The 19,724-nt window shown below is 41.0% G+C and overlaps 1 protein-coding gene across 7 annotated transcripts in view; it reads right to left on the bottom strand.

The window, feature by feature from the left end:
- CNTN4 (contactin 4) overlaps positions 1-19,724 on the bottom strand; it is a 632,904-nt gene that overhangs the window by 85,139 nt on the left and 528,041 nt on the right. For all 7 annotated transcript variants that reach the window (XM_074957521.1, XM_074957515.1, XM_074957517.1 and 4 more), the window contains one exon: positions 15,526-15,676. In XM_074957521.1, coding sequence (XP_074813622.1) covers positions 15,526-15,676 — 151 coding nt within the window. The remainder of the gene's footprint in view (positions 1-15,525; positions 15,677-19,724) is intronic.

Below are 19,724 nucleotides of genomic sequence, written 5' to 3'. Positions count from 1 at the left end.
CCTCTCTCTGTCCAATCAAGTAGTTAAATTCTTTATTTTAGCTCTCTTTTGCAGTAAATGGGTTAAAATAAGTTGACAGGCCAGTTATTTCACATGTTCAAACAAGGTAAAGCCACCTCTTTGAGAACTAAGATAAATGCTGTAATGCCAATTCAAAGCTCAGAAAGCTATTTACACAGTGTCATTTTTCACTCTACCAAGGCAGGATGTAATGAAAAACCGACAAGTTATTGATGATTTGGCTACCTGCCTGCCTAAAAGAAATTGCATAGGTGCTTTATTAAAAAAAATAGCCAACGCAATCAATGCAAGACAATGGTTGGAAACTTCCTTTGGGGTTTTGGTCTTCTCTGGAATGCCACTAGACTACATGTCCAAAACAAATTCTTACACTACATCTGTCAAGTTATCAATATGAAACTAATATCATCTCTGTTTGCATACAGGCACTGTGTGGCTAATATGTGTTTTCTATCCTACTGTCATTTTCTTTTTGATGTTCAGAGCAGTTAAGAAATAATTAAGTAGGTTCAAGGCAACCAACCCCTCTCCCCCAAATCTGTATTAATACTCTTTAACTCAAGAAACATCTAAACTGCTAGGGAAAACCAATTTGCATTCTCTTTCTTATCTGGCTTTGCATTTTTTCCTTACTAAAATGGTACAGTTATATAGAACTGTAGTTAATATAATGTCAGAATTTCCATTACACAAAATCCTTCTAGTTTTAGTGGCTTGTGAGGAAGTCCTAAAATTTTATTTTTTAAACACGGTTCTTGGCATGCAAAATGACAGCCTGGGAGCAAACATTGATTAATATATTTTCCCCCTAGAAAAGCAAAGTTGTTAAACCTCTTTAAGGATCAAAAGTTCCAAAAAATAAAAGTTGAACAGAAAAATCTCTACCTTTCTATCACTTAATTCAGTTTACCCCTTGCAGAGAAAGCAGAAAGTGGTGTGTATATATGTTTATTTAAAGTTATGGGCCAAATTTTAAACTGTTTTGGTAAATCACTACAGAATATGGACCTACTTGCTTAACTTAAAATACCCAATTCTGCGAAGAAAATACATTCAATTGAGTAAGCAAAGTAATGAACACAAAAACAACAGTTTGGCTAACTGGCAGATAACTTCCTATTTTGGAGTAGTGCTACTAGTTATTTGGGAGTTTTTAGAAGCTCTAGTTTTTTTTAAAAGGGGGTTGTATACATTACACTGTCAAAATAAAAATAAGTTAGATTTCAAATAACAGGCCAAATTCTTCTAATATAAGTAGTCAATATGGCCATTATTGTGAATAAGGTGAATTGCAGTAGGATAAAACTAATGTAGTAGCACAATGGGGATGAATTAAGTCCATAAAATCCAGGCTATTCAGAGACAATTCTAAAAGTCCAATTTGACGGTTAAGTAATGCTAGTGAGCCCAAGAACTGCTATCATTTAAAAATCACAAACATACCTTATGGCTAATTCTCCACAAACTAACTTTAGTTAGAAGAGTGCCAACTGAGCATGTCGGTTGACATTTTCAAAGCAGAGTAGGGGAGTCTGATTCACATTATATCATTTTTGCAGCAAAACGTGTGTCTGAACTGCACACACTACTTTGAAATTCTCAGTTTGAACACTTGGCTTCTGGCCGACACCTCCTGGGTTGTAGCGGTGCCGAGATGAATGGACTCTTCTGGAGCTTTTGCGTTCTCTCCTGTCACAGATCTGAGTGCACAGAGGCCATGATCCTGCAAGGAGCTCCACATGGCAGACTGCTACATTTGCAGAATTAGGATCTAAGTGCACATATATCAAGGATGAAATCCTGGCCCCACTGGACTTCAATAGGGTCAAGGTTTCACGCTACATTAGTGAAATTGACACAATTAGAAGCCCAAATTTAGAGCAGCATCCTTCAGGACCAGCAATTCATCACAGGCATAAGTGCTATATGATTAAGCATGGATGTAAGCATGTGCTTAAGCACTTTCCTGAATCAAGGCAAGAGAAATCAGCCATGTATTTTTAGACAGCAAGAAATCTGAAATCAAGAAATACATGTTTTGACAAGATAACTTTAATTTACATGATACTGTCATTTTTATGTATTGCAATAAGCAATATTTTTCTTTACAGAAAGACTCCATCCAAGTGACAAAAAGAGTCTCTTTCCGGTCCTTGACTTGTTTTGACTATGCAGTATTCTCAGGGTTGCTGTGCTTATGCAGAAGGACTGAATTCCTTTCTCAGCTCCCAGCTAATGAGGTAATCTGGGCAAGTCATTTCACTGGTGAATCAATGAAGTAAGGATACCAAGAGAGCTGAAATATCCAATACTACTTCATCCTCAGTATGTGACTGATGTGCTATTAATGGTGTCGACAAAATGTAAATGCTAAATGATTTAAAGTGCTGGGATTCTTGTTTATTTGAAATGCTCAATAAACTCTAGCCTTTTTACTCAAACCCTATAACTATAGCAGAGAGTAGGACGCCTTGAAACAACTACAGAATCATAGAAATGTAGGCCTGGAAGGGACCTCAAAAAGTCCTCTAAGACCATCCCCTCATGCTGAGGCAGCATAAAGGATACCTAGATCTGACAAAAAGAAAAGGAGTACTTGTGGCACCTTAGAGACTAACAAATTTATTTGAGCATAAGCTTTCGTGAGCTACAGCTCACTTCATCGGATGCATTCAGTGGAAGCCTAACACGACTGCTACTCTGAAACTAGATCTGACAGTTATTTGTCTAACCTGTTCTTACAACCATCAAACCTCCCTAGGTAATCTGTTCCAGGGTGTAACTATCCTTATAGTTAGAAAGTTTTTTGTAATATCCAACCTAAATCTCCCTTGTGGCAAACTAAGCCAATTGCTTCTTGTCTTACCCTCAGACGACAAGCAGAACAATTGATCACCGTCCTCTTTATAATTATCTTTTACTTATTTGAAGACTTATGTCCCCTTATCAGGGGGTAACCGTGTTCGTCTGTATCCACAAAAACAACAGGGAGTCCAGTGGCACCTTAAAGACTAACAGATTTATTTGGGCATAAGCTTCCGTGGGTAGAAAACCCACTTCTTCAGATGCATGGAGAGAAAATTACAGAAGCAGGCATTATTATACTGACACATGAAGAGAAGGGAGTTACCTCACAAGTGGAGAACCAGTGTTGACAAGGCCAATTTGATCAGGGTGGATGTAGTCCACTCCCAATAATTGATGAAGAGGTGTCAATTCCAGGAGAGGCAAAGCTGCTTTTGTAGTGAGCCAGCCACTCCTAGTCCCTATTCAAGCCCAAATTGATAGTGTTAAATTTGAAAATGAATTTTATTTCTGCGGTTTCTGTTTGAAGTCTGTTTTTGAGGTTTTTTTGTTCAAGTATGGCTACTTTTAAATCTGTTATAGAATGTCCAGGAAGATTGAAGTGTTCTCCTACTGGCTTTTGTATGTTACCATTCCTGATGTCCGATTTGTGTCCATTTATTCTTTTACATAGAGACTGTCCGGTTTGGCCAATGTACATGGCAGAGGGGCATTGCTGGCACATGATAGCATATATAACATTAGTAGATGTGCAGGTGAATGAGTTCCTGATGGTGTGGCTATTGTGGTTGGGTCCTCTGATGGTGTCGCTAGAGTAGATATGGGGACAGAGTAGGCAACGAGGTTTGTAACAGGGATTGGTTCCTGGGTTAGTGTTTCTGTGGTGTGGTATGTAGTTGCTGGTGAGTATTTGCTTCAGGTTGTGGGGGCTGTCTGTAAGTGATGACTGGCCTGCCTCCCAAGGTCTGTGAGAGTGAGGAATCGTTTTCCAGGATAGGTTGTAGATTGCCGATGATGTGCTGGAGAGGTTTTAGCTGGGGGGCTGTATGTGATGGCCAGTGGTGTTCTGTTATTTTCTTTGTTGGGCCTGTCCCGTAGTAGGGCCTACTTTCCTTGTTGGGCCTGTCCTGTGGTAGGTCCTACTATAGGACAGGCCCAACAAGGAAAATAATAGCTCTTAACATGGCCGGGTTGCGGTTCCAAGGCCCCGTACCCCAGCCAGAGCTGGGTCGGGGTAAGAGCCGTGCAGACAGCTGTTGGGAGCCATGAACCCTCCACCTGCCCTAGGCGGGGGACTCGCAGGGTGGGGACACGGACTGGGGGCTGATGTTTGCCCCCCTCCCATCCCAGGCAGGTGGAGGGTCTGTGGCTCACGGTCTGCTCCAGCTTCTGGCTTGGCCAAGGGCAGGTCCTCGGGTAGAAGGGGAGGGGTAGGGCATGGAGGGGGCAGAGCCCCTGGCCCCACATTTTTGGGAAGGCTCTGCTGGGGCTGACTCCAGCTGAGGCCTCACTATTGCAGAGTACAGTGGAACAGTCACCACTCATGTCTTACATATGGCACTCCTGTTAATATATCCCACAGTGACATTTCCCTTTCTTGCCACTGCATCACAGTGTTGACTCATATACAATTTGTGGTCTTCAGTGTTAAGTAAAGATGGTCTGTGACACAAAGGCGACAATGCAAAGAAATCCAAATGTCAGTGCTGGCACTATCAGTAAAAGTTAAAAGCCAAGCTAAGCGAGTCAGGAGCCTAAGTGACTTTCAGTGAGATGTAGCCTCCTTAGCTACTTTTGAAAATTGGACTTAGGGATAGATGCCTAATTCCCAATATCTTTAAAAATCTGGTCCTCAGGCATATTTGAAAATACTACTGTATCACCTTAGCTTGTCCCCTCAAGCCTTCATATGGCAGAAGTATAAATTTAAGGAGCGATGCGCCAGACCTCCAAGCACTGCATTACCTACGCTCAGAAGAAGACCAGTTTGAATGTTGCATTTCTTTGTTTTTACTAGATTTCATAAAAAAGAAAACCTTCTGGACTTAAACAATACAGTTTTGTGTCTGTGCGCTCATATATCACCAAGCTTGTCAAGGCTGCAACATAAATGGGACCAACTGGGAAAATTCCCATGAAGATAGCAAGCACACCTAGAGTATCTAGGTCAGATCGTGCTGTAACAAAGCACACCGTGAAGGCCCCTTTATAAAGAAACTTGTTTAATTAAGATAACAGATGTTGTTATTATACAAGTCCTTGTGAGCGGCTGTTTAATTGGACACTTTCACATTCTTTGCCAGCAGTCCTGAACATCATTTACTTTTTATGATTTTTTTCCCCCTTACAAATGAACCGAATAAACAATTCACACACTGTATGTTCATACAAAGGAGAGTATTCTAATGGTAAAGGAGCTTAACATGAGCCAGAATGGGAGGAGAGTAATCTTTTTTGGCATAAAAGGAAAGTTAGTTTTCTGTGCCACTGTGCGTGTGTGTCTGGTAGCAGCATCAGTTTAATATTCAGTGTCTTTCAGGAAAACATTAGGAACACCAGCCCCCCATTTGTGGATTTCAAATATTAATTATTTTAACAGAATATTAACTGGTTTGGAAACGCTCAAGCTCTGGTTTTGATATGAGCTGGCAAACTGGATAACTGACAATAGACCATGGGGCTCAATGTGTGATGGAAGGGGAAAAGGATGAATGACTGAATCTGAAGGCAAGACATAAGATAGGGTCTCTTGTCATCTTTGCATATTGCACAGCTCTAAGTCTGAAAAGGGAAGACAAGATTTCTCACTTACCTACACCTGGAGAAAGAAAGCACGTCCAAATCCTAGCCTGCGTAAGGGCCAAATGCGGTCATCTCCTTCATGGGGATGGAAGGTGTTAAATCACAACTGATTCACTATGGTTCTGCAGCGGGGGCGGGGGTGGGGACTACTAGCTGTGAGCTGCCATGAAAGCAGATCGAGTACACCCTTTGTGCTGTGGAGATTTGCTTTACAGTGCCTATCTTAAGAAGCAGTACACAGCAGGAGTTAGGGGGTGGAGAGCAGTGAGCGGATTCATCATTATGCAGTTCCATAGTGCTAAATTCTTTCAGATAGGGGGGTGTACAGGGCTCTCATGTGCCATTATTGTCCTTAGGCTATAGAAACATCAGTGGAATGGCTGCACAGCACCCCCACAACAAGCTCTGGGGCTTTTGGGAAGATTTCCTTCAACTAAACCCTTCTTGGATTATCCCTACAAAGGCTATTTACTGGAGCTATGCAGAAATGTGTGGGGAGTAGAATTTGGCATTTAGACAGTTACTAAAAATTCTTTTTTTTGTGTCTGGTCATGGAAAAGTAATAAGCTTTGATGTGTGTACAGAGAGACCGATATTTTAAAATGAATACCTACCACTTAAAACAGTGCCTTTCATCTGAAGACTGCCAGTGCTTTGCAAACTTTCATTTAGTCCCATAAACCCCTGCCCCCGTGTGAAGTACATAAGTGTGATTATCCCCAATATATAAGGGTGTAAATTGAGGGGGAAAGAGAGAGATAGTGACAGGCCATCCATGATGGAGCAGGAAAAGGAACGCATAACTTCTGGATGCAAGACCTATGTTCTAATCCTTGCCCAACACTCCTCAACAGCGACATGATTTCCCATCAACAGCGAGGTACATGCTGGGGAATAAGATCAGTTCAGACAAATATTCTTTCCATATATTACAAACACACACAAATGCAATAAGGTATTGAAAGAAAACCCAACCGTGAGGCTTCAGTGAGTTTGGTAATGCAGATTAATAAATCATATTGTACTAACTGCAATGCTCCTTTGGCTGAAGGTGCCAAACTTTATCCATTTAGCATATATGGTACTGCTTGCAAGCTCTTTGGCCTGTGCAACGTTATAATTATTTGGACGATGGAGGATTATACTATAATGAAGGGGAATATATATTTACAAATATTTAAAAATATGCTTTCTGATATAATTACATAGCTCAGGTGGGTAGTTACCTAAATTATAGGGTTTTCTTACTCAATTTGAAATATGGGCATGGTTGTGCCTGAACATCATAGCTTTAGTTGACAGCACTCTATAGACCACCTGGATTTATCTGTAGTCACCCAGGGCCTGATTCTCTCTTTCTTATATTGTAAACCAAGAGTAACCACTATAGTCACTGACTTTAGTGGAGTTACTTCTGATTTACACCCATGTATGCTAGAGCCAGAACAGGCATTCCATCTATAACAGAGTAAGTTCCCTGCAGGAACCATACTGTAATTATAAATAAATGTAAATCTTTCTATAATAAGATCACCTGAAAAATAAAGGTTTTAAAACACAAATTTAGGTAACAAATCTATCTAACATTGTAACTGAATTATTATGAGAGGATTCAGAAACCCTGTAGGAACAAGTCTGTCATGACTACCCCAACCCTGTCTTCCTGTATGTTAGGGGGCTTATTCCGTCACCCACTTACTTCCCTGGTCCTTCTCGCATGAACAGAGAGCAACAATACCCGAAGTCCAAAGGTGCAAACAATTTGATGTTTATTGGGGTGAACTTCCAGCAAGCATGATTCCAATTTCCTTCCTTAGTGTCCCCCTTCCCAGCTCTGACACCACAGAGCCTTACCTATGTCCCTGTTCCCATTCCCCCCCTTAGCAAAACATGATTCCAATTCCCTACCCCCATTCCCTGTTCCCATTTTCCCACCCCACCCCCACACTTCCTGATTGACTGCAGACTATATAGTAAAACTTGAGTTCTGCTTAGCTATACCTTAACCAATCATTTTCCTGAAATTTAACTAACCAATCCTAACATATTGTAACATGATTATGTAACCAATTATATCCCACCACCTTAATTAGTTTACACCCAGCAAAATTAATTATACAGCAGACAGGAACAATCACAGAACCAGACAGAGAGTATGCAGACAAACAATAGGGAAATGGGGACTACAGTGATAGAACAAACACAGAAATGAGGATTTCACATCCCAGCTATTGATAAGTGAGTTCTTGCCAGACAGGATGCTCATCAAACTAAGTTTCCTTTTACATTTTCTAGGCACTTCCCTTTCTCTGGAGGCGATAGGCATTATCAGGACAGGACTGTATTCCTAACAGCCCAATAGCACCTTATTTCAATGTGACTAGTTTGGAATGTGAGGATGTGACAGTTTGCTTCCCAGCTTATGGCTGCCTCTGCTGCTTAGCCAAGGGCCTTAGCCTAAGAACAGGGCCTCAGACTGTCACAGTAAGAGAAGGACCTTACACCGGCAGACAGTGATTTTGATTCTTTCTTTATACCTCTATAACTAGCCAAGTGATAAGAATATACCTAAATTCTTAGAGTATAGGCCTTTACAGACAGGCCTGAATATCTATATCCTAACACTGTATATGGCATTTAATGCTAAGAAATGATTGTCACAAATAGGGAATATGGTGAAACATAAAATGCTTAATCAAAAACTTGCATGAAAGGTGCAAGAGTTTAAGAGAAGAGTTTTCCCTAAGAATATGAATCTCCTCTCATTTATACCAGCCTCCCACTGGGGTAACTATTCAGTCCAGTGAAGTTGTTCCTGATTTACACTGGTGTAACTGAGAGCAGTATCAGGCCCTGCGACTGAACATGGCTCAGTTTCCATAGTTACCACGATTCATTTAGCATTTTCTTCTGACCAAAGCTCTCATTAACTGTTCAATGTTTAGAGCCCCGGCTCTGTTTCCAAAAGGGTAGGGAAGGGAGAAGAAAGGTAGGGCCCACGTCTGCTCTCTCCCCCGCACGGTGTTGGGATCTGTCGATCTGGTTCAGACCCTGCTGCTAGTCTACTTGTACTTTTGAAAAACTATAGGGCCAAATTGCTTGGCAGAGCTCAGGAAGGTGGTGGTGCAAAAGTTTGCAACCTCCTCTTCCCGATCCACAGACCTATCTAGCATAAGGTAGAGCAGCAAGCCTACTCTACATTTTGCCAGGTGCGCAGAGTCTCAAGGGTCTACTCTGAGAACCACAAATTGCCAGAATCTAGGATGTCTGGCCATAACCCTTACGCCGAACGCTTGGAGGATGGGAGCTGCTGTGGTAGCACTGAATTACTAAGAGTTACCCCAGGTTAGGGAAATCCTCTACTGGGATGCTTCAGCCATATGTAATGTGGTTAGGCACAAGGATTACGTTATGTGTTGCCCATAGAACATAATAGGCTCTGGGCTGTGAATAATGTGTTTGGATGTTTATGTAGCACCACGAACGGGTAATGAACTCTGGATCCATAGCTACGTAGGAGCGGTCTTTATTTCCAGAGCTGATTTTGCAACATTTCTATATCTATGCTATAGCTATATATAATTTAGGTTCTGGAGCCAGGCTGCTAACATTACTTTGATGCAGTTATGCCTCCAAGGCAGGATTTCCATTATTATGGAGATGAACTGCCTTTAATGATTGCAATAATATAATTGTACCCCAGGGCAGAATTCCTAATAACACAATGGTAGAGCTCTCAAACACCACTCAGAGATACCTCCAGGGCAGGTTGTTCATTAAGACACAGAACACAGTAGTTCTGCCTCCAGAGAAGAATACAAAACCTAAAGCAATAAAGCTCTCTTTTTCAAGATAGGCTGTGCCTTCTGGGCAAACACTAAGCATTACATTTAGTTCTTCCTCCTGGACAGCAGTAGCCCCCAGAACAGGATTCCTAGCAGCACGTGATGCATGTTATTTCTGCCTCTGGACGTTATTCCCTAATATTACACTCTGTCTACAAAGTCACAAGAGCCCCAAGGTAGGAACTTGAACAATTGCCATGATATGGCAGAATTCAAAGCATCCCAGGGAACTGGCACATTAACATTGTTTTTAATTCCTCTTGGAATTGGAAGGACTATCCACACCAATGAACCTCCACAGCATCAGAGCTGAGGTTCAGCTAGGAGAAGTATCCAGAAGTTCAGATGCTCGTCCAAAGTTCACAAATCTTCAGTGTTGACTAGGCTAGAAATTTTGTGGGAACAGCTTTTCTCACATGCTACCCAAAACTTCTGCTTCCAGCCCAGATGAAAATATCTCAGCAACAGCTACTCTTTATGCTCTTTTTTCCATAGATTTCAATATATTTAAGACCAGAAAGGACCGTCATGATCAACTACTTTGACCTGCATAACACAAGTCAGAGAATTTCACCCAATGAGTCCTGCATCAAGTCCAATAAATTGTGGTTGAACAGGAACATATCTTTGAGAAAGACATCCATCCCTGATTTAAAGGCTCCAGTTGATGGAAGATTTACCACAAGCCTTTGGACCTTTAGTATTTTCAGTTTCAGTCTGAACCCAGGACTCACTCCTGCTCTGGCCCCTTTGGGCCTGATAAGACAGCTGCAGTGACATAAAGGGATTTACGATGCCCTGGTTCCTGCCAAAGGATTCTCTTGGCACAGGCACTACAGGAGATATCCATAAGACTGTGCTATGACGATCCCCTTGCAAACCCTGGCATAGGGATGAGCTGAGGCAGGATGGGCATGGCAGGGCTGTACAGATTCTGAGCACTGCTGCTGCTGAGAGGGCAGCCAGGGTGGCTGCTGTAACTTAGGCCCCTAAAGCTGTCTAAATTACATAGGGGGGAAGAGGTGATCTAGCAACTGGATTGTGAAGATGCAAAGATGGCTTAAAGCCACTTTAGCCTCCCCCTCCTCTGGGGCTGTGAGTTCTGTGCTGAGTCTCTGAGAGGCAAAGCAAACAATCTCACCCTTGGTGTGCCCTGTAATCAAATATGACCATAAGGCTTCTGTATTAAATTGCCTATTTTGATCTGTATCTAAAATGCGGTCTGTGTGCTTGACTTCTAAGATGGAATGTTAGACTAAGCTGGGGATCAGGCAGTTTCAACACCCTCCCGCAAGGGGGAGACAGCAATCAGGCCTCTGATTATAACCCATTGAGAATGAATGGGTTTCATTTCCCAAACAATGGAGCAGAAGCCAGTGCAGGGACATTCTCCTGGACAGGCCCTGCTGAAAGATCCAAAGTCAGAAGTCAAATTTCCCCTGAGCCAATGGCTCATCAAGCTGACAGGGTTAAGGCACATCAGTTTCACAGCCAATAGCACACAAGGGAGTGATGTGGCCAGCACCTCATCCAACTGTCTTTGACTGCCGTAACCTGATGCATAAGGTACCCATTTTGCAGCTGGGTGAACTGGAGGTGGCCTTTCAGTGTGAGATCCAGCTGCCTGGAAAAACCCAGGTTGAAACACCAGAAGATGCCACATCTTGGCTTGTGAGCAGAAAAACTATTGACCAATATGGTAAGTGGGCTCCGAACCCTACACAGAAAGGGGATGGAGCTTTCTTGAACCAGTCAAAGAGAGACACACTGGAGGATCTGAGCTTTGCTAGAAGAATGAAAGCTGGATTGTCTCTGTTCCTGTACCTTATAGGGAAAGCCTATCTAACATAGCTTGAGGGGAAGCATAAGGTTAGATAAGACTAAATACCCGTGCAGACTGTTGGTTGTTTTAAGATCTATTTTTCTCTGACATACTGTTCCAGCTGCTAAATAAGAGTACTTTGTGTGAAGAAGGCTGTTGTTCAATATCACTGGCCATGGGTTCCTGAAGGGAGGATCAAGCAGATGTCCACAAATCTATTTGGACCTGCAGAGTGATAAATGGTTAGTATATATGGGATAGTGAACTCAGGACCTGGTCTAAAGGCTTGTCTACATGGCTAGTATGTCAAAGCATACTACAGGTTTCAGAGTGGTAGCCGTGTTAGTCTGAATCAGCAAAAAGAACGAGGAGTACTTGTGGCACCTTAGAGACTAACAGTAGGAAGATATAGTATGTATGGCAACACCCATTTTTTCATGTTCTCTGTGTGTGTATATATCTGTATCTATATCTTCCTACTGTATTTTCCACTGCATGCATCCAATGAAGTGGGTTTTAGCCCAAGAAAGCTTATGCTCAAATACATTTGTTAATCTCTGAGGTGCCACAAGTACTCCTCATTCTTAAAGCATACTACAGAACTGTTAGTGCACAGTAGCAGGGTCCATGTGGTCAGTTAGCATGCAGCAGGATAGTGCACTGTAGATTCACACCCTGGCTTGCTGCACACTAACTCACTGTGTAGAGAACTGCATATTTCCACCCCAAAGCAAGTAATTGCAAGACTCGAGATCTGATCTGCATGCATTCAGAAACACCAGGAAGGGGACAGGACCACAGCCCATGGTATGGAAAAATGAAAAGTGGGTGCAGGGGAAAAAAACATCTCAACATTTTCATAGAATCCTAGAATATCAGGGTTGGAAGGGACGTTAGGAGGTCATCTAATCCAACCCCCTGCTCAAAGCCGGACCAATCCCCACTTTTTGCCCCAGATCCCTAAATGGCCCCTTCAGGGATTGAACTCACAAGCCTGGGTTTAGCAGGCGAGTGCTCAAGCCACTGAGCTATCCCTCCCCCCAAAATAGAATATCAGGGTTGGAAGGGACCTCAGGAGGTCATCTAGTCCAATGCCCTGCTCAAAGCAGGACCAATCCCCAATTTTTGCCCCAGATCCCTAATGGCCTAAATGGCCCCTTCAAGGATTAAACTCACAACCCTGGGTTTAGCAGGCCAATGCTCAAACCACTGAGCTATCCCTCCCCCCAAAAGTTTTTAAGTGACTTTAAAAAGTTTGAGTTTGAATTTCATTCTAACAATAAATGAAATATTGCAGAGGAGAGACTTTTTTATATTTCCAAGCAGCCAGCATCCCCAATGGTACCCAGTTTTACATCTGGACAGGTAGGCTATCATGTATTTATAATAATAAATACAGTATGGGAAACTTAGAAGGAAAAATGTCTTATTAAGGCATTAGGGCTGGGAGAAATAATTGGAAGAACAGTAATTCTATTTGGGTCCATATGAAAGAATGTAGTGATATCATGCTTCAGATCTTGCATTAGTCATCATTATCTTCTTTGCTATTTTTTCGACAATTGCATCTGGCTCTCTCTGGTGAATATGAGTTAGTTACATGGAACAGATGTGATACTGTGATTTGCTAAGGCTTTTATGAATGAGTAGTTAATATACTATAGTTAATGTGTCCTGCTGAACTGTTCATGTATTTGATTATTTTTTTCCCATTAGAAGCCAAAATGATCTCACCTTCATGAAATATTTTGGTGAGCCACCCTTGCTTAAATTCAGATGGTATCTATTACCTTCCAACTCCAACTGTTCTGTATCTAAACTTTTTCTAATAGTAACTATAGGAGTTAAAGTATAGTTTTCATGTTTTAGTTCATATTTTCTTCTGGGAGGAAAGGTTAAAGTCCAAAGAATTGTGTTTGGTCAGCATTGTATCACAGTGAGAGTATATATTTAGATGAGAAATATATATTCGTATATTTTCCCTTCTAGATAGTAGCCCTTTGTCCAAATAAACCAATCCTCAGTCACCCCACCATCAGCACACATGAGAAAATGTGCACAGGTGATGCTTATACAAACTTCAGATACAGAGTTTGGCTAGTGCAGAATGCAAGGAGAACAGTGAGCTCACAATTCTGAGACAGTAAAAGCTTAATTGTTCAACATTTTCTATTCTCTTTAAAGTCTTTTGTCTGAAGAACAAGATATCTCCGTTTTAAAACCCAATACATTGTGAGTCCTAAACACTTTTTTATAATTTTAATCTAGACTTGCCTCAGATTCTAGTTGGTGGAGGTAGCTCTATACTTTATCCACAGGATAAGACTGAATGAAATTCTGCTGGGCTCATCCAGGAACAACTTGCACTTACTTCAATGGGTTAAATGTGCAGTCTAGCCGACTTTAAAGAGGGAGTGGGGCAAAATGACTGGTCTATTGAAAATGGCATCTTGAGAGTTCAAAGCAAACAGCACATAATGCAATAGCTTAATAAATAAATGTCAGATATTGCAACGCAATGAACACCCTTGTTTTATTGCACGGCAATGAGCACGCTTGTTTTAGCATCTGGCCATAAATGAGCCTAAATTTTGACATACCATTCTAATGTTTGCAATGAGAATGGGGTTATTACAGGTAAGCAGTTCAGATAAAACAAAGCATGAGGCTAGACTTTCAGGTGAACCAAACCTGAGCCAGTCTAAGCTGTGAAAAAGGTTGGTACATATTTTAAAAGTAGTATTTGGGCACTTCTGCATTTGCTGATTTCGTCCATGCCTAATTGAAGGATGAAGGATAAAATCATCCTTGTGGGCAGGTGAAAAGCCAACAGTACCAGAAGTCTTGAATGTTAAGTATATTTTCATTGACAATATTTTAATAAACACATAGAATTATGTGCATTAATTTTAAGAGCTATAAAATTCAGCTATCTGCTAGCAGTACAGGAATCTGCTCATTGAGCGAATGCCACCAAAATTGGCATGTAACACTATCTCATAAATTCCTTGAGACCAATTTTCAAAGAATGGTTTCAATTTTTTTCCTGTGCATAATTGCAAGCACAACTGTTGCACAAATTGGGTAGATAAAGCCATCAGATATAAAAACATTCAGTACCAACACCTGACTGCATGTGCGAAATGTGCATGTGCAAATTTAGAGGCCATGTTGAGGCCAGTTGCAAATATCATCCTTGGTATAAAATAAATGTGACTTGGCCACTCAGAAAGTACTGTCTCCAAGTCAGACATTACAATTGCCAAACTAGTTACTTACCCCAAATAATTGCTGTTTGCTGGGAGACTGAATAATTTACAAGGGGATAATAATTTGCAGTTGAGAGTTTCAGGGAGAGGATCTTCTGGGAAATCTTTTTGAAGAACTATGGCTATTTGGAGCAATCCAAAGGCAAAATATTTGCTCTTTAGACTATATCTTTAGTGGATAAGCTTCTTGGCAGGGCTTTTTTTTTTTTTTTAAACTCTATACAGAGCTTGGGATGAACACAAGAGGAGCAGCTCTCCCACCCCAAATACCACAGATTGAAAACTAGGGGTATGTCTACACTACGAAATTAGGTCGAATTTATAGAAGTCGGTTTTTTAGAAATCGTTTTTATATATTTGAGTGTGTATGTCCCCACAGAAAATGCTCTAACTGCATTAAGTGCATTAACTCAGAGGAGTGCTTCCACAGTACTGAGGCAAGCGTCGACTTCCAGAGCGTTGCACTGTGGGTAGCTATCCCACAGTTCCTGCAGTCTCCAGAAATGAGATTCAAAAGTTTGCGGTTCTTTTCCTGTCTACCTGGCCAGTGTATCTGAGTTGAGAGTGCTGTCCAGAGCAGTCACAATGGAGCACTCTGGGATAGCTCCCGGAGGCCAATACCGTCAAATTGTGTCCACAGTACCCCAAATTCGACCCGGCAAGGCCGATTTAACGATTTAAGTACTAATCCTCTTGTCGGGGTGGAGTAAGGAAATCAATTTTAAGAGCCCTTTAAGTAAAAAAAAAAAAAAGGGCTTCATCATGTGGACGGGTGCAGGTTTACATCGATTTAACACTGCTTAATTCGACCTAAAGTCCTAGTGTAGACCAGGGCTAGGTGTTTTTACATTTATTTGCAATTCATTTCCAGGAAGCTACTAATGACCATTTTAGCTTTCATTGCTGAAAGCCCTTGGGTTGGAGCAAGCTAACAAAAGTAATGGTTACTTTAAGAGTTTACCTCTCGTTTTCTCTTAGGATCTCTTTTCCTTTCTTCCAAGTATAAGTAGGTCTGGGGGAAGCTTTTGGCTTACACTCTATGATTACTTCACCGCCCACTTTAACAAGAGTTAATCTTTTCAAGAGGGTTTTGGAAAAGTCTGGACCCAAAGCTGAAAAAGAAAAGTAGAAGCAACTTAGAATTCACTCTGGAAAGAACCAATCGGGTTTCTTTTAACATTAGAATATTTTGGTGTATCCTCTCACCAATTTAACATTTGTAACTTCCGTAATTATCAACATCAGGAGCTACACATGCAGATTGCTTAGGAAAATAGATACTTTTGTGCTTAAAAGCTTAATTTATTTAGAAAGATATATTTAATAGCAAAACTTATTGGTAATGAAACCTAAAGATCATGGACCAAATATTCAGCTGGTGTAAATCAGTGTAGCCCTAATAAAGTCAATGGAACCTTGCTGATTTACACCAGCTAGGAATCAGGCTCCATTTATATAGTGCAATTTGGAGAAGCTCACATCAGAAATACTTATATGTGCAGTGGGTGTCAGTCTTCCATGTACATAATATAACAGTGTGTGGTGATGATGAAAGTATGCTAAGATGCCTAACAGTACACAGGAGATTACAGATTTCTTCCCCAGTACTGTGTGTGCATAACACAATAGTATGCAGGGAGGTGACTGTTGCCATAATTATGGAATGGAACACATAACAAAGGACAATAAATGCTGTGGTTTGAAGAGGGGTTGAGTGACTCAGGGAATTTAGTGGGACATTTATGTTAGGTTCTCAGCTTTTTTTTTTTTTACATAAATGTTTCTTGTTCTAACACTTTTTATTGTAGATACCGTGATCAGCATTAAACTGTCAGCATTTGTAAACAATTACTCCAGAGCGGCTTCTGAGATAGCACAATTTACTTTATACTTAAAAGAATGCCAAATAAAAGTGATATCTCGGTTTCCATCATGTTGGAGCTCTTGGCAGATGTTGACATGCTAATAGTATAATTTAAAGGGTCAGAAAAAGTAACATTTATATTCAAATAAGGTGCATAGTTTTGTATAGATACAAGAACCGATTCTCCTTTTACACTAAATAAGCTAGAAGTACTATGAAGTCAGAGGAATTACATTTGTATAAAGCGAATTTTAGGTCAGAATAAGCCCCATAGTATATAAATATGTTCATTGTGTTCAGAATCAAACTTAACACCCACAGTGACAGTTAAAGGGTTTGATAAATATTTTTCAGCTGACCAAATACATCTTTGTCAACCTGTCTCAAACCCAAAATGAAGCTTTTTGATTGAATTTGGTGCTCCCACTTTCCCCCTCCCCCTCGATCTGTAAGCCTTCTAGGCTTTGGGGAACAAAAATCTTGTTACACAGCAACATTTACTTCAGGCCTCCTTAAATACATCTGCACATTTTACCGATGCACCCATTTGCATGAACAATCACCTACACCGGCATATACAAACTGAAGTGTCTGGAAATTTGGAAGATGCAAGGAAGCTTGCTGAAAGTTTGGTCCATTTCAGTAGAAATTCAAGTTTTATTTAAAAAAATGTTTTATAATTCAAACCACAGGCGTGGAAAAACCAAACCAAACAAAAAACACATTTTGTAGGTGTCCCCGGAAGACTTCATTCACATATCCACAGACCACCTGGAACAATGATCTATTCTCTCCATGCTCACTGTATAGCCTGTCAGCTGGGCCTAATATGGAAAGTTTGTGCAGTATAATGGAAAGTAGTAGGACTTAATACAGAGTGCCAAGCCCAGAGTTTGTGATTTGAATTATCTTTAAGCATACAGTAAATTTTGTTTGCTAAAATGTCTTCAACAAACTTCCAGAATTAAACTGAATTATGGAGTACATACTATATTGACTATAATTAACATGTATGCACAAATCCAAGTTTAAAAAATAGTCAGCCCTATAAATGTGACACCTACAAAATGGGACAAATTAGAAAAGACCTCATCTCCCCCACAACTGATAACATACTAAATTTGCTACTTTTGTAACTACAAAAAAGTTACTTTTACATCTTACATGTCTTACTGTATTAGCTAAGATACGATGCAGTATACTAATTCAATATGATTATTTTACATGTGTACTAATCACATTAGAGCTCATTTCACAGTACATTTCATACAGTTATACTTTTGAATACAACGCTTTGGCACCATGTTTGGCTTTTAAGAGTTATGACATTCATTTTGCATTCTATTTTCAAATCTATTGCTGTTGTTCCAATGCATGATGGTCCTCACAACTCCCTTCTCGGATGCAGGTTTTTTGTTTGCTTATTTGTTTTGGCAAATAATTCCTGCTTGATAATATATCGAACTTGGCCGCCAGAATGCTTTGTGGCAAAAATTAAAAACGTTTTCATGTTATGGCATATAATTCTAGAAGTGAGCCCAAAGATTTGGCTTGGCTCTCCAGTTTTATGTCACTCCGCTACTTCAGGAGAGTTTTAATTCACTGTTTGTAGATCAAGTAGATGTTACACATAATGGCTAAAATAATGGCTGTAGTTTGGGGAGGGATGAGAGGGGGGAGGTATTGCCCCCCTCCATCCCTGAAACTGCAAGCCTCGGGTAGGCACGGAATTCCCCCCCCCTCACCCATGCATAGCCCCATTGTCTGGAATGGAGCTCCCCCCCCAAATATAGAAGTCAAACTAGGCCTATGTCTACAATGCTCCTGAAGCAATAGGGTGGCACAAAACTGGATAGTGGAACCCAGGAGAAATTCAGTTTTCTTGAAAAAAGAAAAGGAGTACTTGTGGCACCTTAGAGACTAATCAATTTATTTGAGCATAAGCTTTCGTGAGCTACAGCTCACTTCTCTGCCACTCAATTTTCTGCCATCCACTCTGCCTTCAGTGCAAAAAGAATATAGGATAAGGAATAACTTCATGCTGATTAGGGGATGGACTATATGGCCTAAGACAACTCTTCTATCTCCAATTTCTGTGAATCAGTGAGTCAACTAACATCTGAGCTGTCTTGCCTTTTATGTGTGATCATAGATGGATTGTTTCATTTTGGCATAGAGGAAAGTACAATACGTTATATAGGAGACGATCAAAGAACCAGAAAAACAACACTGGTGCCAAAAAACCTTTCAAAATAGAAGACACACAGTAAGGACCTCTACATATTAATATACTATATATATCAGAGTTGGTCACATTGCTCTTTGAGAACAATATTAATTACCGATTTTAAAATGAAACGTGCCACTTTTTTTCTATTGAAAAATAGAATCATAGAATCATAGAATCATAGAATATCAGGGTTGGAAGGGACCTCAGGAGGTCATCTAGTCCAACCCCCTGCTCAAAGCAGGACCAATCCCCAATTAAATCATCCCAGCCACGGCTTTGTCAAGCCTGACCTTAAAAACTTCTAAGGAAGGAGATTCTACCACCTCCCTAGGTAACGCATTCCAGTGTTTCACCACCCTCCTAGTGAAAAAGTTTTTCCTAATATCCAACCTAAACCTCCCCCACTGCAACTTGAGACCATTACTCCTTGTCCTGTCATCTTCTACCACTGAGAATAGTCTAGAATAGTCTAGTCCTCTTTGGAACCACCTCTCAGGTAGTTGAAAGCAGCTATCAAATCCCCCCTCATTCTTCTCTTCTGCAGACTAAACAATCCCAGTTCCCTCAGCCTCTCCTCATAAGTCATGTGTTCCAGACCCCTAATAATTTTTGTTGCCCTTTGCTGGACTCTCTCCAATTTATCCACATCCTTCTTGTAGTGTGGGGCCCAAAACTGGACACAGTACTCCAGATGAGGCCTCACCAATGTCGAATAGAGGGGAACGATCACGTCCCTCGATCTGCTCGCTATGCCCCTACTTATACATCCCAAAATGCCATTGGCCTTCTTGGCAACAAGGGCACACTGCTGACTCATATCCAGCTTCTCGTCCACTGTAACCCCTAGGTCCTTTTCCGCAGAACTGCTGCCTAGCCATTCGGTCCCTAGTCTGTAGCTGTGCATTGGGTTCTTCCGTCCTAAGTGCAGGACCCTGCACTTATCCTTATTGAACCTCATCAGGTTTCTTTTGGCCCAATCCTCCAATTTGTCTAGGTCCCTCTGTATCCTATCTCTGCCCTCCAATGTATCTACCACTCCTCCCAGTTTAGTATCATCTGCAAATTT

The sequence above is a fragment of the Natator depressus genome, chromosome 7 (assembly GCF_965152275.1).
Source record: "Natator depressus isolate rNatDep1 chromosome 7, rNatDep2.hap1, whole genome shotgun sequence".
Lineage (NCBI taxonomy): Eukaryota > Metazoa > Chordata > Testudines > Cheloniidae > Natator > Natator depressus.
The sequence above is the reverse complement of the archived record's forward strand: the minus strand, read 5'-3'. Positions and strand labels throughout refer to the sequence as shown.